The following is a 20,111-nucleotide window of genomic DNA, read 5'->3' as shown; positions in this document are numbered from 1 at the left end:
ACTGTTCTTCACCGGCTCTAGTGCGATTAGATTCTACATGTGCCAGGAATACGACGAGAGCACTGAGAGAAAAAGAACGCAATCGATCTACAGCTGCCGTACGACGTCGTTGAGCATAGAAGCGTGGCAGACGAAGCTGTGCCCGGCCAGACACACCCAAACACCAGGATATTCCCCCCTCCCTCCTTTCCAGCGAAGTGCCGCTCCAAAACTCCAAGAGACGATACCCTCTCACCCTCACCATCAACCCAATGTGACCATATGCTGCGCCCTCTTGTGCCTCTCTTCCGCTCTCCGACCGGGATCAAGCCTTCAGTCTCCTCTCCTCGCAACCTCCACACACTGCGCGTTCCTCCACTTTCCTCGTGATGCCCTTCCTCTTCTCCTTATCCGTCGGCTCGATGTGGACCTCTCGGACGAAGAATCTCCCCTCGTCACCGAAGCCACCACCGCATTCGCAGCACACGAAGCAGGCACCGTGCCATTTGCCGCCCAATGCCTCCACCGTGATCTCATCCAGGATAGGTGATTTACAACTCCGGCATCGGGCAGATGTGCGTTTCGTGTGGCACCGCACACAGTAGGCGTATCCGTCGTTCCCCTCCACGAATGGCGTGGTGGACGAGAACGGATCTCCGCATTCCGCACAGAAAAAGTGGTCGACGTGATAGCTGTGACCACACGCGATGACAATCTCTCCTTCGATGGGGGTTTTGCAACTTCGACACCGAGGCGAGAAGAACTCGTGGAAATCCAAGTGGCAGAAGAATCTCAGGGGGTCGTTCTCGAGAAGTGCGAGGTCGTCCGGGTTGAGATTGGGAGGCTCGGCGGAATCGGGGTCGGAAGTAGAGGTGATTCCGAGACGGGAAAGGCGTGATGAATCTGGCTCAGGGTAGAAGGACACACACTCGAGGGGTGTGGCACAGTGGTGACAAGTAAAGCATTCAGGATGGAAGCGGGCTTTGAGGTCGCGGGCATTAGAACCCGAGGCTGTCACGATGCGACCAGAAATGGGCAGTGCACAGCTCGAGCATGACACAGTGGGCATCGACTGTCGAGATGAAAGCCAGGGAAGGCGCTGTGAGGGCGTTTTAACCACGGTGCCGCTGGGTTTCGTCGGTGCGGAAGATGAGTGTTTTTGGAAAGGTCTGGACGTGGTCGCAGCAGGATTGGATTGATCCGAGACATTAATTACTGGCACTGTTGAGGAGGCGTCGTCTCCCTGCACATTAATGACTGGAATCACTGGCCCATCATCTGGGACATTGATCGTAGGTATGGCTGGGGCAGATACCGAGACTTCTGGTATACTGGGCGCTGGCTTCGGCGATGGTCGTGCTGCAGGTGCCTCCGTCAACACCAAGCTCGGTTTGTCGACATCCATACTTGTCCTCGGCGAGTCACTGGGTCGTTTCCATGTCGGATCAAAGCTGACAATCGGTCGGCCAAGTTGATCGCTGACAGCTGTTGGCGTAGGAAGATTAGGGCTCCGGTCTTTCCTCTTCATGCTAGTTGCTGCTCGAATTTCTTCACTCCGAATTTCCAAAGTGCCAGTGGAATTGGGTGTCTCAACTTCTTCGATCACTTCGACGGTAGATGTCCGTGGAGGCGTGTTCTCTGTGTAGTCGGCTTTACGTGACTGGGTCGGTGGATTTCTGTGAATCTCGAAACGGTCGAACTTTTTACCCTGAAGAACCTGTGTGGGATCCCCTTCCTTTTCCAGACTTTTCGTTCTCAGCCAGGGAAGTCTGTTGCGTGACTTAGCTCTCAGTGGCATGTCGGTGCTAGGAGGCGCAGCAGACGGTCTTGACGTTTCCTCTTCGGGTTCTGGTTCTTCATATATCTTGCTGTTCGGAGTAGGAAAAGAGACTTTCCTGGAACCGCTAGCCTGACGGTGCCCGCTATTCTGTCGTCTCTCCCTGGCCTTCAAGTCTGGGTTTCGATAGGGAGCCACCTTTTCTTCTTCTGCGGCTTTGGGGTATTGATGCTTCCAGACCAGCTCGGCGGCCTCGTCTTTGGCCGCATCATAGATCCGTCGTTCTTCATCCTTTTGGTCGATAAGCTCCAACGCTTCCCGTATACTGTGTGCTTCCTCTTTTTCCAGCCTTCGCGTAACAGACTCGACGTACACTCCTTCTTGAGCAACCGAGGGAACCTGGACAGTGGCAGTTGGAGACACTTTCCTTCCACTCAGGAGCGGACGATCACTGTCTGGAGGCTGTGCGAGAGGTCGACCTCTGGAAGTAGAAGAGAACGAAAACGACTTTTGTACAGTTGGAGGCCCGCTTTCAGAATCATCTTGGGCATCTTCATGCTTGGAGCCAGTAGTTGGAGCTGAGTCGGACCGCGCCAACGAAGACTGGGACGTTAGGGAGCCATAATTCCTGGATGGAAATGGCGCAGGTCTGGATCCGGTCGGTCTGGCAGGACGATTGTTTCTGAGATTGTCGAGATAGGTTGCTGCAGGCCTATGTGAGTACTTTGATTTAAAGGTAGGTTCTCGTGGAGGCATCTTTTTGAGAATGAAGAACGACTGCAGAAGAGAGCGAGTAAAGGTTCACAGTGACACCTACATTTCTGTTCCGCAGTCATGCATGTAGGTTGAGGCGGAGAGACTTTTCTGCCGCCAATGCTGTTTCTTTTGTGAAACATTTTCGCGAGATTCGTTGAAGTTTGAGCTGAGATATGGTTCACCGCATATGCAACAATTTGGTAGAGGCAGCGATCTTGACGTCCTACTTTACAGCTGAACTGTCAAGCAAGACGGCAGTATCAGGCGAAGTGCAAATCCAAATATAACCAAAATGAGAACTGGATCAGCGCGGGGGACATTAAAGCACACATGGACAGATAGACTACGGAGACAAAAGCAATAGATGATGCGATAGTGTGTTGAAGTGGTGAGCGAAGCCTGCGATTGAGACTCTGACCGCAGGCGGGTTTTTTGTTTGGGCTGCGCGGTTGAGACGACAACCAACCGCAGATCAGGTTCCACCTGCGCTGGGCATCAACCGTCCTTACCGCCTCCGAAAGCCATGCACGTACCACGCCAACCAACGCCATGAACCCATCAAAACTCCTGTTTACCCGTCACTTGATCTCGATATGATCGTCGTGGTCACTGCGATGCGATGCGAGAACGATCATGGCGTTGAGTTGATGATGACAGATGCCCTTCCAACGGGTACTCACTGTGCCACCTGCGCCCATCTGTTACAAGCAGCGACACCTCCATCATGATCGGAAGAAACGGCATAGTCAGATTCTCCATCTCCTCCTCGCTCTCCGCACGAGGTCTAATACTCGTGACCACCACCCATGGATCCCTGAGATCGTCCTTTCGATGTACGGACTACTCCGTACTGCGTACATCCGTCGCCCTCGTCAGGACATCATTCTGACCATGCGAGTTCCACCTCAACCCAATCATCGAATCTCTTAGTCATGCCCAGCGTTGCATCTCGCACATACGACCCCAACGGCCTCTGACCGAGATCTCAGAGAATCCCCATACCACCGGCAAATGGGAGCGGACATTGCTCGGCCAATACATTTATTCAATGGGCTTCGTACAGAATTTTGCCCCGAGACCTGTAAAAGTGACGACTCATCGCCCAACCCTCCGCCGGGTTTCCTTTCTCTATGTCTCTACCTTCGTTTTCTGTGTTTCTGGGCAAAGGAGAAAGGGAATATGACAGATACGGTGCCTATCGATGTTGCAGAACCTCGTGGAACTCCGCAACAGATCCAGCCCCGTCATGACAATGAATCCGAAAAAACTGTTGACATTGAGGAGAGTCCTTCCGCTCTCCCAAAGCTAGACGAACCGCTCCCGGATGGCGGCTATGGCTGGGTATGCGTTGCCTGCAATTTCTTCATCAATGGTGAGTACAACTCTTTTTCCTGTTAAACTGACCCGATCTCGACTACAGCGTCTCTATGCATTGGCTAAAACCCCATCTTGAGACCGAATCTGGGGTATGCGGCTAAGTACGAGAGATCGGGAGACTAGCACCATCACGCAATCCGGGGTCAGAGTAACACTAACACATGGTATACAGCACACACCTGGGGAATTAACTCCTCGTATGGCGTCTTCCTCTCGTACTATTTGAATCACAACTATTTCCCTAATACGTCCGCTCTGGCCTACGCCTTTATTGGCGGTCTCTCGATATCGCAGGCCATGTTCATTGCCCCTCTGGCCACACACATTATCCACCTCTACGGCTCCAAAGTATGCCTACATTTAGGTGTCTTCTTTGAAACACTCTCCCTTATTGGCGCTAGCTTTGCGAAGCAGAAATACCAGATCATCCTGTCGCAAGGATTCTGCTTCGGTTGGGGCATGGGGTTTTTGTTTGTGGGTTCTGTCGGTATCATACCACAATGGTTCACCACAAAACGCAGCGTCGCAAACTCGATTGCTGCGGCGGGCTCTGGTCTTGGGGGCTTGATGTATTCCCTCGTCACACAGCGGATTATCGATACAATGGGCCTCCCTTGGGCTTTTCGTATTCTAGGAATCTGCTCCTTTGCGGTAAATTTGACAGCATCAAACCTCATCCGTGACCGCAACAAACAAACCGGATCGCGTCACAAGGGATTTGATGCCCAAATCCTCCGCAAGCCCGAGTTTCTGCTCGTCCAAGGCTGGTCCTGGTTCAGCATGTTTGGCTATACAATCCTGCTCTTCTCACTGCCTGCCTACGGGCGAGCCATCGGCCTGAGTGCAAAGCAAGGCTCTGTCCTTGGGGCAATCCTGAACTTGGGTCAAATGCTCGGTCGGCCTTTGATCGGCCTATCTTCTGATCGCTGGGGTCGCATGAACCTTGCGGCGTTCCTTACTTTCTTGTGTGGCGTTTTCTGCTTCGCTTTCTGGATTCCCGCCGAGACAGTGTCGTCTCCAATGGGTCTGTTGTGTTTCTTCGCTATCGTTGGTGGCGCGCTCGCGGGAACCTTCTGGACCACCATCGCCCCCGTTGGGGCCGAGGTGCTGGGCCTTCAAGACCTACCTGCTGGATTGTCGCTCACATGGCTGATCATGGTGCCGCCTACGACGTGTGCAGAGGCGATCGCCCTGGAACTACGGCGAAGGAATACGGAGAATTGGATATACCTCCCGCCCCAAATCTTCACCGCCTTCATGTATGTTGGTGCAGGATTGTGCTTGTGGGTAGTCAGAGGATGGAAAGTTGGCGAATTGAAGTGGAAAGCACGAATGGCGAGGGAGAGCGAACAGAGGCGAGAGAGGATCATGCTGGAAAAGAAGCACCCTGTGACGGAGAAAGACGGTGTAGGGGAGCCAGCGATGCGGGCAGAGAACGTGGATGACGTCGATCGTGATGCCGACCATGTGGAGGTCCAACGATTTATGAGAAGGGAGATCTGGGGTCCACGCAATCTCTTTGCGAATATGATGGCGTGGCAAGTTGTATGAGGAGATATACTCAAATGCATATAGCGCTGTTGATATTCGTCAAGGCTCCTGAGGGATACAAGACCTTGCAATAGCTGGCCAGAATTCTGGTGCTCAACCAACCCCTACTTTGATCGTTAGAGGCTGTACATCTCGCATGTTTTGGGAACCAGGTTACAACACCCCCGTCTTCCTGAAGCGGCTTTGCAGCATTTGACCGCAGTCACCGGACAGTTTCTTATGCTTGAGCGGGTTCAAGATCCTCATAGGAAGGCGCGGCAAGCTGCAAGGACACCTTGTCTGCCTCGACATCAACCTCATCACTGGCCTAGAGAACTGATTTGTACATGAAGGCTCTGACATCCCTATGGGTTCTGGCAGTAATCGCCTAATCAATTCCTTGGAATTAGCTTCTAGACGGTTCTTGCGCGAGAAGTGCCGCCTCATGCCTTTCCAGCAGATTGTTCAGCTTGGTTTGACGACAAAGGTAGAGAGGGTAATCGGCCCTCAACGACTTACAACAAGATTCGGACAAGGCACACGTCTCTCATTTCCGGCACTTTGTTTCTCCCACCATCTCGCCATCCACGATGCCGTGTACGTAGCAGTCGCCAACCAAGGATTAAGAATCCCGCATGTTCCCAGTCCTCAGGATACGAACGAAGGATGAATGGGACGTTGCCACCAAGGAGAATTTTCAGATTTCATTACCTGAGTGAGGACAGTCGCCGAGTCCCATGTAGTCTTTGCATCTTGTGAAGGAATATTGGTACTGCGTCACATTGAAGAATGACTTGCAGAAGTTCGTGAACTTGGCCCACGCCATGGTGAATGTGGGATCTTCTGAGACGACGGAGAGCGACCCAGAGATTCACAGAGACCCCAAAGGGCTTCCCATGTATGTGGATGGTCTTGAAGATACCTGGCTTCCCCCATATGCAGCAAAGCCCATGATACTTGAGCTCATAGTTGAGAGAGACGACTTGCAGGTCGCAATGTCACGGCTCTTCCCACTCTCCTGGGAGCTGACGGAGCAGTCTGATCTCTCAACTATTAGGTTCCAGATGGCCATGTGTATCTCCGAGATCCACCCACATGCAGCAACTTAGCAGAAACGGACCCTGGCTCCTGCAAATCGAGCCGATAGTGCCGCGGTCAAACCAGAGAGAAGGCAAGATTAAAGGGACTAGGTTCTAAAGCAGTTTGATACGGAGTACCGAGTACATTGAGCCCCAAAGGGGTCTGGTAGCGCCGCTTTGAGGGGATGTGCCAGGTACTCGGTAATTTGTCTCCACTGCGAGTGGCCACTTAAGGCGGCGGCACGAGTGATCCAATCTAATCAAGCTAAATTTACCTTTCGGCCAAGCCTGCTCCAAGGGTTTATCTCCCAAATAGGGTAAAGCAATGTCTTTTCGAACATCACTCTCTACTCTGGGTGAAGCCTTCAATCACTTGCTGTCGACACAGAGAGGTGCTTTTTCCTACTTGAATTCACCATACGGCTTACAAGTGAGCCTGAGTCACTACCTTCGTGCAAACCCAATCCACCCGGGAGCCTGGAAAGCATGGAGTGAGGGATGAGGCACTCAACTCTCCTAGCCAGATAACGGAAAATATGGGGAATGGCCACGCCTTGAAAAAACGACCGTGTCGTCAGCCGAATAAATTACAGACTCCTCGAGTTGCAGCTTAGTTCACGCGTGTCTCCTAAACTCCCGGTGGCCCTCTAGGACCCTTATAAACTGGCTATCGGTGGGGCATTTCGAGTCACTCGTATTCCTGTCGAGATTCATTACCCGAAACCCCGAAACAACGTCGAAAACCGTCATTGATGGGGGAGAGGATTTCTCTCTTCTTGCAGATTAGGGCACTGATTTCTAATCGTCGCCATGGATATTGATAGAAGAGATCCTGTGCCTAGACAGGGATATATACTGGCCATGGATGGTTCGGCGGCTCTCACTATCGCCCATTCCCATCATTGCACAGGAAGTATTTCCGCCCGTTTAAATCACGTCTGATTATTCTCAGTTGGCCGACAAGGACTGCGTCACACCCTCTCTCGGAGCAAAGCTGTCTGGTTCCTGTCATCATGACTTATAAGGTCCTACATATGTGGCATCCCAGCCACAAAGTGCTAGATTTGGCCGCGGCAGAGAGATTCTTCAAGGACGTTTTTGGACGTGACAGCGAGCCAGTCGAGAGACACATACCACCCAAGGAACAAGCTCCCGAGTACCCGCGCGACTATGCAGTCCTCACCCCGATCCAGGAGGTACTGTTCGACTCTATCGACCCCAAGAAGTACGTTGTAGAAGGACGAAAGCCTTACGACGATGTCACGAAGCCCCATCTCCATGGCCTGGGATGGGTCGTGGAAGGCGCCGAGGAAATATACCAGACTTGTCTCAAGCATGTCATCCGCAGTACAGATCAGGTGAATCGTTTGGGCAGCCCCGATAAGCCACCTGTCGTCGGCTTTTCAAAGTCTCCTTGCTTTTTCACCCTGCCTGAGGTCACCGGTCTTCGATACCAGATCTATCCGGTCAGCGCGACAGAGGGAGCAGATCCGCGAGCCGAGCCCGGGTGGAGTGTCCCTCCTCTATCGGAGAGCGACCCGTTGTCCTTGGAGTTTTGCTCGCACCATACCGTCCTGACGTGTAATCCGGAACAAGGCAAAAGGTTCCTAGTGGACATCCTTCGCGGAAGAATCATCCACCAGGGTCGGAACGAGATTTTGGAAACGGACAGCACGTATATTGCTCTGGGGGATGGAGTGTACGAGCTCGCGGTCCCGACCAGAGACGGGTCTTTTGCCGCAGAAGAGCTCAAACATCACGATGTGGCACCCTTTGACTCTTACATCTCGCTGACGTTCAAGGTGAAGGATTTAGCAAAGGTAGAGAAGCACCTCGCGGCCATGAAGATTCGCACCCTTGTCCGCGACCAGCACACGATCACGACAGATCCTGAAGACACTATTGGGGTGGCTTGGGGTTTCACAGACAAGCTTGTACCGGGGGACCCTAGGACCTAAGATGGGGCCGTTTTCACCGTCAATACAGCCGAAAGTGCCATGTTCAGTCTCTACGAAACACGAGTATACTGCCGAAAGGTCATGGAGACTTGCAAACTCTCTAATTATATTAGTGCCGACGGGGAGGAGCTTTCATTACCATACAAGGGTTTTTATTTTTCATTTATCCAGTTCAAGGCCCTGTGTGCGCATACTATCCATCTCGAGAATAGCAGTACATATCAGGCAGAAAGATGTATGTGTGAAGTGTGACAGACTTGAGCATAAGAAAACCCCACAAATTCTCGATGCTGTTACGCTTGAAACAGCCCAGAGTCCAATAGGCCGGAGTACCTGAAGCGTACGCGCCTGTTCATTTGTAGGCGTCACGTTTAGTGCACCGGAAGCGCGCGAGGACCAATTTCCACACGCTTCTTGATTGACGCGTGGTCCTCCCCAGAATTCAGTCGCCTGATCAGTTCGTTGGGATCGAAATCTGTTCCGATGGGGTTCTCGTTGAATTGCTTCGAAGCCATGAACTCACTGGCCCCTTGGACGGTGTCAAAATTGTCAACCTGAATCTCGGTGCGGTTCCCGTCCGGATCGTCATAGTACATGCTAGTTGTAGGCCCGTGGTTGACGCACCAGACGGGTTCAATTCCGTTGGCCTTGCGCTGGAGATAGGCGTTGGCGAAGTCCTCGAGGGAGTTGTACGTAAAAGCCATATGCTGCAGACCTGCGGCCTTTGGGTCTCTTGGGCCCAAGGATGGAATCTGGACGATGGCGACGCGATGATGCTCCTCGTCATAGGTGAGGAAGCACGCAAAGTCATTCTCATAGCTTGCGTGGGCGTTCAAGAATTTCTTGTAAAATTCCGCCATCGGCTTGAGACTGTTTGTCTGAAAGACGACGTGGGCCATGAAATTCGGCGGCGTGACCGTCTTTCCGGCGGTGTTGGGATCGATAACCATGATGAAGGAGTTTGGCCCTGGCTGGCTGTCTGTCGCTGGACAAATAACAATAGGAGACACAAAGTGGAATGGTCGGCCTTGCTCTGGACGCTTGAACGTAAATACATATAGTTCTTCGAACTCCATCCAGATCATCTACTGCCGTCGTTGGTATCCCGGGGGTTGAGCCCTCTCCGGAGATTCGGTGTAGCGAAATCCCGGACAATCGCTACAGCTTCGGGAAAAGAGGTGCGAAAAAAATGATAGAAAGTTGGATATACACAGCTCCGGATGATATGCACAAAGTTGCTGAGCATGACAGCTCCGGTTCTCTGAGCCTTTCGGATGACAAAATTCCCGGGAAATCATTCTTGGTAGGAACAGCAGAGCGGTACAAGATGTTCTGGTTCTTGAACTGCTTTGCAGCTGTAATCACTCGATACACGGCACCTTGACCAGTATACCCAAAGCCGCACTCTTTCCGCTCGTAATATGACCCGATTTGATCGACTTGTGCGCTTCAGAGACCCCCAGGGTCGTATTCAGCAGGGCGAAGCTTCCAATATTCCGTGGGATTCGGAATTGGTTGGGAAGGTTGTGCCACTGTATACTGGCATCGATCCTTGGGACGAGAACTTCCACCTGACGGAAAAAACTGCGATGATTTCCCAGGTGACTTGTCCAGACTTCCGGTACCTTGGAAATCGAGTTGATGTTTTTGGCAGGTTCTGTCTCCTCTACCTTCCGTGCCTCTGATTAATGGCATTGGGCTCAACTACCGGGAACATGCGAATGAAGGAAATGTATGTTAACGAATCCCCCCTGAGCATGCACTACTTTTGGGTTCTGATTAGAGACTGACAACATGGCTTTACCCAGGTGCCTATTCCTCCACATCCTGTCGTGTTTGTGAAATATCCTGGTACGCCATGACCCGTGTTGGCAGTTCTCCTAGCTCTAACATGGCACGTCAAGACTCGCTCGCGGGGCCCTTCGAGGACATTCCCATCCCCAAAGATGCCACCTTGCTCGACTACGAGGGAGAGCTGTGTGTCGTGCTTGGGGAAGATGTCAAAAATCTTTCCCCTGACGATGACCCGTTGGACTATGTCCTGGGTTATACAAGTGGAAACGACGTGTCCTCGCGCTTTTGGCAGCAACAGAACCAAAGTGGTGGCCAGCACGGCTACGCAAAGTCCTTTGACAAGTTCGCGCCCTTGGGCCCCGTGCTCGTCTCCCGGCGTGTCATCAAAGAGCCTGGAGATTTGACCCTCAAGACCTGGGTCAATGGCGAGCTGAGGCAAAATGGGAACACGAATGACTTGATTTTCGATGTCCCTACCCTCATCAGACACCTGTCTCGTGGCATGACCCTTCGGAAGGGCACTGTCATCATGACGGGAACCCCAAGTGGAGTAGGTATTGTCCAAAACCCTCCGGCTCCTCTTCAGGACGGCGATGTCGTCGAGGTGGAGATTTCTGAGATTGGCCGCATAAAGAACAAAATGGTGTTTATCAAATAGAAGATAGATATATCCACTATTACGGGAGACCATGCTAGACTTAGCCAACCGAACTACATGCGTCTCAGCAGCTGGCTGATCCCGAAAAAATGATAACTGCATTCCCAATCCCGAAATACCAACCAGTATTTGGGGTGACGGTCGTTATTATACGAAGCTTCTATCAAGGTCGCTCCCTTGAGACACTCATAAAAGGTGAGACATTCTTTCTGAGCACAAGATTGAAAATCGAATGTGTAAAGGCATTTGATCGCTCAGAGGAGAAATCAACCATCTGTCATTGAAACTGTCCCTTCTTAGCTAGCTTGTAATCCGGATATTGCACAAAGAGCTCGTTCGTCCCAGAGAAGGGTTTGCGTTGCTTCTCCTCTTCAAGATCCGTGTCCAAGGGCGGACCGTTCACCACGCTACGAAGGCCGACTGCAACTTGGACGATATGGTCAGCATCAGCCTTGCTGCCGATAGAATCTCCCCTCCATGCAACATGCCCGTCTGGACGGACGAGGACCAGGTCTTTCTGCCAGATCTTCCGCGCGTGGTCTTCTCCTCGCAGTTCGACATGCTTGAGAGGGAACCGGTGCTCCGCTGCGCTGCTAAGAAGGAAATCTGCGCCATGGTTGCCTCCTTCGGCGAAATGGACAAGAGTATAGTGCGTGCCATAGAGGTCAAATATGGCTGTCCCATCTCGCAGGAAGACGTGTGGAGCACGCGATCCCGGCCAGGTTGAAGGGGTGTACTTCCTAGGGTTGAATTCAGGCTCGGTGGCGGGATCCTCTGGAATTATCACCTTGGAGTGGTAGAGATATCCAAACTCGACCCCCACGTCTCGGTTCTCGCCATCGTGGGTCTGATAGTGTTCATGTATCTTTCTTCTCAGCTCCTCGCCCTCCTTCGAGTCGGCGTCGAGGTGTTCGGGACCGTTCTTGGCCAGCATCTCGTTCATCCTCTGGTGCACGAGGAGATGGTAGCCCGCTCGTTCGACACTCATCAGAGCGACGGGACGCCTTTCCTGCTGATATGAATCGAGGAGATGGACGCCTCCATAGCCATGGATCACGCCTTCCAGCTTCGTCGCGAGCGTAAAGGCATCTCCTAGTCCCATGTTCATTCCATAGCCTCCGGTGGGGACGTTCTGATGTGCTGCGTCCCCAGCAATGAAGAGTCGCCGTTTGAGTCCCATGTATTGCGTCGCCACGACAAGGTTGGGCCGGTAGGTGGAACGAACCAAGACTTTGTCGATATCGATCGATACAGGCTCTCCATCACCGCTTGAAATCCGGGAAACAGCTTCCTCGGGAGTGATATGGTCTGTATTCATGGTGATGGGATAGTGGGAATGGGTGGTCCAAGTGTCGTTCTCGTCTTGGGAAATAAAAGCCCCAATAAATCCGTGCTTGGAAATGACATAGTTGTGCCAGAATGTGCCGTGGCTGTGTAGGTTCTTGGTGTCATTCGACGTGAAGTGGACGAGGATGGAGTATCCTGGCCTATCTGGTGATCAGTTCTGTATGCCCTATCCTTGCACTCATGTGTCTCTTGTTACTCACGCCGGTCCCCCTACGAGTGGAATTCCAAGGCCACGACGAACTCTGCTGGATCCACCGTCACATCCAACGCCATATTTGGCTTTGAATGTATGAAGCCTTCCGTTCTTGTCAGTCGCAGTCGCAATGATTCCCTCGTCAGTTTCTTGCGCACCCTCCACCTTCCACCCGAAGCGGAGGTCAATCAAGGGATCTTTGTCATTGATCTCCCTCAACCAAGCCTCGAATATAATTTGAGAGAGCCGCAGCCATGGCTCCAGTGGCTGTTCTCCATCATTTTGCTCCTGGATTCTCTGTCGCCATTCGTCGACCGTGCCAAAGTTCCACTCTGTTACCATTTTGCCATTGATACCGGTAGTAAATGTACTGCGATAGGGTATATTTGAAGGCACACCTGCCGACGACAGCAGGATTAGTTCTTTGTTTAATTGTCGGCATGATCGAGTAATTTTTACCCTTTTCACGCAGCGAATCTGCCAGGCCGAGCTTTCGGAAAAACTCCATAGATCGAGGATTCGTCAGATCCATCTTGGGCCATCTGTGTAAAAACTTAGCATCTTTCTTGAAGTTTAGGTGCTATCTAGTTACCTTGTTGTCGTGTCATTCCTTTCGAGAACAACTGACTTGATGCCGTAGTAGGACAATGCTGCAGCCAAGGTCAAGCCCACAGGGCCTCCACCGGCAATGAAAACACAGTCGTCTGGGAGAATGTGTTCGAGCTCGCCATCAGCTTCACTAAAATGAAAGACCTCTGTCGAATCTCCGTTGGGTTGCTTTGGCGTCATGATGGCGATGCTGATGTATAGAACTATCCAAAGTGTCTCAACCGACTCGCAGAGAAGGATTTACATGGATCGCTACGACTTGTGGTCTTTCTTTATGGGGACATGGGGACAAGACAGAATTTGCCGATAAGAAGTCAGAAAACAGGCAAACAAGCCCACAACAAAGTCGACCGGGGTTCAGTAATACAATCACGATCCTGGCAAGGAATGGGACTCGGGCCTTCGGGGACTGTGACCAGGGCCTCCGCATACGAGCGGCCCGAAAATTCGACTATGCATTGTACATTCGTCTTAGGCCAAGCAAGTGATCGGGCGGAAATAAAAATTGCAATGGTGAAGACACACTCCGAGGCTGGCTCATAATTCGGGACCGCAATCCATATCATGGTTGTGTCTCGGAGAAAGAAGCACCGAATGGTCCCATTTCTCGACGATATTTGCAAAACATGGATTGAAGAGAAAGGAGTAATGGCGTCATTCTCCATTTCAAGGCCGATGTATTATATGGTAGCGATGGTGCCAAAACAGCTCAGTTTGAGATCTTTCTGGGTCTGTGGCCTAAGAAGGATATTTGATAGTGACTCTTGACTTGAAGGAACCACATGGCTACCGCTACCGCATCCGCGAAATGGCCAGATGTTGGAGAAGTGCCACAATGGCTGAAGAATTGGCTGGACGACTTCTACGCCCTTGCAGACACTCAAGGGGACGAAGCGAGTCGCAAATTTGCTGCTCATTTTGCCGAGGACGGTGTTCAGTATGGGTTGGGCGGTCCTTTACGTGGCAGAGAAGGTACCAGCTCCTTGTAACACGAGCTTGTTTTGTTCATTTTGTGTTTTTTCTAAGATTGCGACTGACTAGATGGTCCTGACTGCAGCGATTGTGCAAGCTCGAGCGCCTGGATGGAAACCCATGGACTGGCGCAAACATGAGGTGTTACAAATCTTTACGGCCCGACGAGACTACAGCGACGTCTTGGTACAGGGCCGAATTACAGCCGTGTTCAAGAACAAACAAGAAGTCTCAGGAGAATTTGCGGTGCAGATTGTGTTTGATGATGTCTCCGCGCCCGAACCAAAGGCTGTGCTGTACAAGAACTGGAGTATAAGCGTCAATTTGATTATCAACCGGAGGCAAAAGCTGCCATGCTAATATACATCATCAGGATACCGCTCCATGGGCGAGAGCTATAGGGACCAACAAGTAGAAGGGTTGGGAGCGGTGTCCACGGTTTCATCTTCAGATATCCTGTTGCATTGCACGCGTCATGTCTAGTATCTGCAAAAGCGCGGGCAAAAGAAATTTAGGGTCTGTCCATAATCAACTCCAGAACATCTGTGCCAAGGGGAGGGGCCTACTTGCCATGAATGCGGTTAAAATAGGCAGGATTTGACTCCCCTGGTTATTTTGAGCACTTAGGTACAGTGCTGTCCCCAGACAGCTGATTGGCAGAGACAAATGCCTGCGACTAGCAACCCAGAAGAGGCTAGACCAGCACGAACTCCGTAGATGGGCTGGTAAGGCCTCGTGGTTGCAGCTAGGCTGTGGCAAAGCCGCGAGTACGAGGCACAAATTGGAGATACAGCCGGAAAGAAACCCGCCCTACAGCACTATTGATGTACTATATACAAGTACAGAAAGGAGAGACGGAGCAACAGACAGCAATCCGGAGAATCTGGGGAGGTCCGCCTCCCCCGAAATGCCCGCATTCTGCCTCCGGAGATTCCAAAAGTCCGAAACTACTTTTGCGGACTTGGCACATTCACGTGATATCGGCCGACAAATATTGTAGCCTCTCAAAGGCTGCGCAAGCCGCGATGCCTTCTTACCGTGGCTAATTGCCATGGCTAATTACAATGGCTAAGAGCAGGGATATCTCGGCTAGCTGCGGCTCAATACGCTCAGCCACGAGGCCCAGAGTTCGTGGAAGGCGGGGGATACCTCGCAGCAAGTCGGGCCTGTCGACTTAAATCATCCCCATACTCAATTGGAGGTAACTTTCTTTCTGGACTCCATGTCAAACATAGTCCATTTTCAGGATACAAATGAGCGGACGAATACCCATGGCCTGCGGCAACTGTCGTATGAAGAAGGTCAGATGTGCGTTTGGACTATATCGACCCCCGCAAGAGACTGAATAGATTTGGTAACCTGTCTCGCAGGCGACAATAAAAGACCAACCTGTTCGTATTGCAAGGTAAAAGATCGATTGCAGCCAGGCTTATTCGCGACTAAAAGGAGTGTTGACGTTGACTAGGATCATGGCATCTGCTGCTCCTACCCACCCAGGGTAAAAAGAATATCGAAACCTCGAGATTCTGAAAGTGAGTCTCTTGGTCACGAATCTCCTCAGTCGAGCCGCACCTCAGGTCTCAAAACGAAGGACTAATCTCGAACTGCGATTGGGCCGTCAGCGTTTGAGAATCGTATCCGCCACCTCGAAAGTCTGCTGGCGCGTGTCCAAAAGAATGGCAGTGAGACACCGCAAACCGAGACGCGCTCGATTGAACCAAGGATGGCGGTCGATTCAACCGCCCATGAGAATCTCACATACCACGGCTCAGCGGGGCCTGGGTGGCCTTCTCTCTGCACGCCGTCGTTCAGCGTCCCGAACGCCTCTGTGTATCCAGAGCTTCCCGAGACGCATACATCATGCTCATGCAGCCACCAAGGGAAGACGGTGGAATCGGTCCTCTGGGGGGCGGAGGAAGCCAGTTCAGCGCTGGAGGATCAGCGCTCTATCTTAGTTACGGGCCAAGTGAGCAGATCTCTTTGTTGTCGTCCTTCTTGACTGACCAAATATGGTACGCGGGACGCAGAATGGCCAAGAGTTCATTGGTAAGTCAATGGACGACAGCACCGTCTTTGTCCAGAGTCACTCAAAGAAAGATCGTAATAGGATCGTCCTGTGCCATGGCACTGTTCACCGATCAGGGACTGCAGTGGATCTCCCAGTCAGTCAACAACTCCAAGAGCCTGGACTCGTTGCGAAACCTGATGGCTTCAATCATGTCCTTGTTGAAGCTTCCGGACCCAGAGTTTCATGGCGAGATTGCTCTGGAGGTGAAATTGTCGCGGACGCCACTTCCATCCGAGGATATGGCGAGGAGATATGTCCAGGGTAGAGTCCCCCAGTGCGCTGAGCGGAGCGAACAGGAGACGCACACTCTCCCTTGACAAACCAGCTACTGACCTAAACCAGTGTATTTCGATCAAGGTCAATGGTACCGTCCCCTTTGGCATCCCTACTGCCTTTTTCCCCCGTCCTGGAAAGGGCGGCCTGCATAGGAATACCCTGTTTTGTGGCTGTCCCTCCAGCTCTGAAGCCGAGTTCTAACCAAGACTTGTAGCCTCTGGCCAGTTCTTGACAGGGGCGAGTTCATGAAAGACTGCGAAAGTTTCTGGAAAGATCCTTCTCGCGCTGGTCCTCAATGGTACGCGGTCTATAATATGGTTCTGGCAATTGCAGTACGATCGCATCTCCGCTCGAATTCGCCGTCTCTATTCAAACAGGCCGAGGACTCAGCAGCCAGATACATGAAAAACGCGCTATCAGTTCAGCAGGAGATGCTGCAGCAGCGCACGACTCTACACACCGTTCAGGTTAGAAGTGTTCAGTATAGAGCCCGATTTGATAATTATCTCACTAATTCTCGCGTGGGATATATTAGGCATTTGCACTCATGGTCAGTATCCTTCTTGATGAGCCCTTAACACGCAGGATTCGTGTTTCCTTGCCCTAACCACGTGTGTTTTGGCCACAGTCGATCTTCGCTCAAGGCATCGCAGGCAGGGAGACTGAATATATCTATTCTGCGATTGCCATCCGCCTGGCTCAGGGACTAGGAATGCACAGAACGCCTCTCAAGGTTTGGAACTTGACGGCCAGTGAAGCCCAGGAGAGAAACCGAGTCTATTGGTCTCTGTACTCTCTTGAGAAGATCTGCGCCTACCACTCTGGGCGACCTTCAGTATGTATTCTACCACCCTCTCTTGTAACATCTACACAAGCAAAGCCATCGCAAAAGTCTGACGATCGACCATTCTCCGCTAGGTGATCGATGACGACGACGTCACTTGTCCTTTCCCGCGACAAGTGCTTGAGAAATCTTGCAGCGGCATGAACGCCGTTGAGGAGAAGGGTGATCTGTTTCTTAACATTGCTAGATATGCCAGACACTGTGCCAGCATAAGCCAGCAGCTCTTTTCGGCGACTTCCCTGACGCGAGACCCGAAAGAGATAGTCAGCAACATCGTCGCCTTATACGACGATCTCAAGAGATGGTGGGCTGCCACGGAAGTATGTGCGAATCCTCTGGATATTGACCAACTCCCCAATGTTTCTGGCATGTCGACAGGATTGGAGTTGGCACAACACGTCGTTTTGCGCAGTTGGTACTACACCTCACTGTTCTCCCTGCACCGGGCATGTCGAGTGTCGGGGTTCGTCATTCTCGAGAAAATGGTTGCCGACATTAGTCCAGAACACGACATGAAATTGAAACAAATAGCAGAAGACGGAGTTGCCGCAGCTCGGTCACTGTGTCTTCTCATTCAGCAGCTCAAGATCGAGCCGCAGACACCCACGTGGTAAGTTCTGGTCCGTAACAGTTTTCCAAATGTCTTGTGTATTGACACATGGGGGTGTTCTGCAGGTTGATATTGTACTTTCCGATCATGGGAGTTTTGACTCTTTTCATCAATGTCGTGTCCAACCCAGCGGCTCCGACCGCGGCCAGCGACATCGCCATCATGGAGATCGTGACAGGAACTTTTGGCCGTCTCGAGTTCATCACACAAGGTCGATTAGCCTTGACCAGGATTGGAGAGCTCGCCAGTATTGCTCGAGCCGTAGTGGAGCAGGACATGGCCTCACAGCAGGGAGGGGATTTTGGCCCCTTGGGTGACGAGTTTCTCTCCGGTGAGCTGCATAATTTCGAGTTGCCCATCCTCGAAGACGAACTGGCATCGGAGAGGCTGGAGTTCTGACCTGTGGATGAGGCTACTGGGAGTGCGCTGGTAAGGGGTGGGTGATGTGCTGAACAACTAAATGTCCTATACAGAATGCATGCAAATGCGGCTTGACCTTTTGTAGATTGTATGTTATTGGTTTGCAAAGAATGCGCTCCAGCAGTGCACCCGAGGTTCAAGACTTGGAACTGCCACTAGCCCGCGTATAGCTCTCCTTGAGCTGAGAATCCCCACTCTGCTACGCATATTGGGAATCTGGTCATCTTCAAAGGTAGTAACCACTATGGGCATGCTTGTTTTAAGAGCCGTCTCACAATCATACGCGTCCCGCCCAAGGGAAATTCCTCTCTGGACAAAATACGGCCATACGGCAATATCAGGCAGGTCATGGACTGCGAGGAAATCGGCCTGCCATTCTTTTATGTCTTTCCCCAGATTAGGAAACAGGCATTGGTACGTGTGGTCTTCGGGTAAATCGTCGTCGGAGCTCGGAGAGCAGGGCGTCGGAAGTGCCAGTCAGGCTCATCTCCGGGCGAGGTCCCCCGACATGGCAAGAGTTCACGAAAGTCGGTGTCGGACTTGCCTAACCATCTTACACCTGACGAAATATAAACACAGTGGAACTGATAGGCGTCGGTTCCTGATTTTAGCAAGCCAGCTTTCAGTCCAGCCAAAGAGCTGTGACCAGGCTGTCAAAAGGTTTTCCTGACTGCTTCGTTTTCCCCTTGCCTCCTAGGGCTACTGAAAATAACCGATCCTTAACAATGTCGTCAAAGGCTGCAAAGCTAGTGCGGTCCCAACTTGCAGGAAGCTGGGAACTCATAGAGTACAGCCTCCCGCTTGAGGCAGACCCGGCAAACAAGCTATACCCTATGACTCCGCACGTCAAGGGCATCATTCTGTACACTGAAGACGGGTACATGTCGGCGCAGCTGCACATTCCCGGCCAGAGACCGTTTGAGGGCGAACAACCGTTTGATCGAACTGTTGGTCCCGAGGGAGCCGCGGCAGCGGAGAGGGAATGGGCCAAGGTCGGACGCAAGTACATTGCCTACACGGGGGAATTTTACATCGACGTCGACAGAGAACAGCCCGTCATCAAGCACCACATGCGCTGCGCCAGTCTGCCGTACATGGTGACGGATGTTCAAGAGAGAACCTTCCAGTTTGAGGGTAGGAGTGACGGGAATAGGTATTTGGTGCTCGGGCTCGCTGAACCCATCAAGGTGCGAGGCGAATCCAGGCAAGTTTTCGTGCTCTGGAAGCGTCTGCCATTCAACGAGCGAAGTGAACCAGATGCAACAAGGGAGTGGTGACCGTCAACTATCTATGGGCTTGCTCTTCAGACATAACTGGTGGAATGCGTTATGCTGATTGGCTCCCCCAGACGTTAATTGTGGATATGGATCCTCTTCGATTTCCATCTTTGGACGATGTTGTTCATTTGAATATTATTACCGAATTACTGCATCGTCCCCCTTGGGAAAGCTCCCTTAGTGGTTGGCCTCACACTCTAGAGCTCTCGAGCACTTTAGGCGAAGACAGTGGTTGAATATCTGTGGTATTCTTGAATTCCCTTGGCCTGGTGCTAATGGAAGTTTCCAAAAAAAAAAAAACACCTTGTATGTCGTAGAGCATTATGCATGGTTGGATTTTCATCGAATCCAAAGGGGATGCCGCACTTCCTAGTTATATTAAGCCCAAGCCGTTTTCAGTGGTGTTCAAACCAAGAACCCCAGCCCATGTCGATCTGGTCAAGCGGAAGATGAATGAGGCAACGGTGTTTTTGATGGCATGGGACGACTGAGAGGCCGGTTATTTGAGAATTCGAAATCTAACGGCGAAGTAGAGGCTGATTTTGCGCGTTTCGGGTCGATTAGCTCGGGTTCCTTCTCTCTCCCCC

At 51.7% G+C, this 20,111-nt stretch overlaps 9 protein-coding genes across 9 annotated transcripts; 6 read left to right on the top strand and 3 right to left on the bottom strand.

Annotated features, from left to right (window-relative positions):
* Positions 1-304: 304 nt before the first annotated feature.
* On the bottom strand, positions 305-2,512 carry AYO21_10474 (hypothetical protein; the record flags this gene model as incomplete). The annotated part of the gene is made up of 1 exon (XM_022660391.1): positions 305-2,512. The coding sequence occupies one exon, from the start codon at positions 2,510-2,512 to the stop codon at positions 305-307; it is 2,208 nt and encodes a 735-aa protein (XP_022507286.1).
* Positions 2,513-3,691: 1,179 nt separating this feature from the next.
* On the top strand, positions 3,692-5,440 carry AYO21_10473 (hypothetical protein; the record flags this gene model as incomplete). The annotated part of the gene is made up of 2 exons (XM_022660390.1): positions 3,692-3,884; positions 4,062-5,440. The coding sequence occupies 2 exons, from the start codon at positions 3,692-3,694 to the stop codon at positions 5,438-5,440; spliced, it is 1,572 nt and encodes a 523-aa protein (XP_022507285.1).
* Positions 5,441-7,511: 2,071 nt separating this feature from the next.
* Positions 7,512-8,456, top strand: AYO21_10472 (hypothetical protein; the record flags this gene model as incomplete). The annotated part of the gene is made up of 1 exon (XM_022660389.1): positions 7,512-8,456. One exon carries the CDS (start codon positions 7,512-7,514, stop codon positions 8,454-8,456), a length of 945 nt encoding a protein of 314 aa, XP_022507284.1.
* Positions 8,457-8,827: 371 nt separating this feature from the next.
* AYO21_10471 (hypothetical protein) lies at positions 8,828-9,406 on the bottom strand (the record flags this gene model as incomplete). The annotated part of the gene is made up of 1 exon (XM_022660388.1): positions 8,828-9,406. One exon carries the CDS (start codon positions 9,404-9,406, stop codon positions 8,828-8,830), a length of 579 nt encoding a protein of 192 aa, XP_022507283.1.
* Positions 9,407-10,347: 941 nt separating this feature from the next.
* Positions 10,348-10,908, top strand: AYO21_10470 (hypothetical protein; the record flags this gene model as incomplete). Its single annotated transcript, XM_022660387.1, has 1 exon — positions 10,348-10,908. One exon carries the CDS (start codon positions 10,348-10,350, stop codon positions 10,906-10,908), a length of 561 nt encoding a protein of 186 aa, XP_022507282.1.
* Positions 10,909-11,185: 277 nt separating this feature from the next.
* On the bottom strand, positions 11,186-13,237 carry AYO21_10469 (hypothetical protein; the record flags this gene model as incomplete). The annotated part of the gene is made up of 4 exons (XM_022660386.1): positions 11,186-12,395; positions 12,456-12,846; positions 12,908-12,990; positions 13,077-13,237. The coding sequence occupies 4 exons, from the start codon at positions 13,235-13,237 to the stop codon at positions 11,186-11,188; spliced, it is 1,845 nt and encodes a 614-aa protein (XP_022507281.1).
* Positions 13,238-13,839: 602 nt separating this feature from the next.
* AYO21_10468 (hypothetical protein) lies at positions 13,840-14,389 on the top strand (the record flags this gene model as incomplete). The annotated part of the gene is made up of 2 exons (XM_022660385.1): positions 13,840-14,029; positions 14,115-14,389. 2 exons carry the CDS (start codon positions 13,840-13,842, stop codon positions 14,387-14,389), a joined length of 465 nt encoding a protein of 154 aa, XP_022507280.1.
* A 1,649-nt stretch (positions 14,390-16,038) lies between these two features.
* On the top strand, positions 16,039-18,226 carry AYO21_10467 (hypothetical protein; the record flags this gene model as incomplete). Its single annotated transcript, XM_022660384.1, has 7 exons — positions 16,039-16,075; positions 16,137-16,358; positions 16,440-16,461; positions 16,609-16,840; positions 17,002-17,208; positions 17,292-17,827; positions 17,893-18,226. 7 exons carry the CDS (start codon positions 16,039-16,041, stop codon positions 18,224-18,226), a joined length of 1,590 nt encoding a protein of 529 aa, XP_022507279.1.
* Positions 18,227-18,972: 746 nt separating this feature from the next.
* Positions 18,973-19,524, top strand: AYO21_10466 (hypothetical protein; the record flags this gene model as incomplete). Its single annotated transcript, XM_022660383.1, has 1 exon — positions 18,973-19,524. The coding sequence occupies one exon, from the start codon at positions 18,973-18,975 to the stop codon at positions 19,522-19,524; it is 552 nt and encodes a 183-aa protein (XP_022507278.1).
* Positions 19,525-20,111: the final 587 nt, after the last annotated feature.

Source organism: Fonsecaea monophora, assembly GCF_001642475.1.
Source record: "Fonsecaea monophora strain CBS 269.37 chromosome Unknown Scaff121, whole genome shotgun sequence".
NCBI lineage: Eukaryota > Fungi > Ascomycota > Eurotiomycetes > Chaetothyriales > Herpotrichiellaceae > Fonsecaea > Fonsecaea monophora.
Note: the sequence above shows the minus strand (reverse complement) of the source record. Positions and strands in the feature narration are given on the sequence as shown.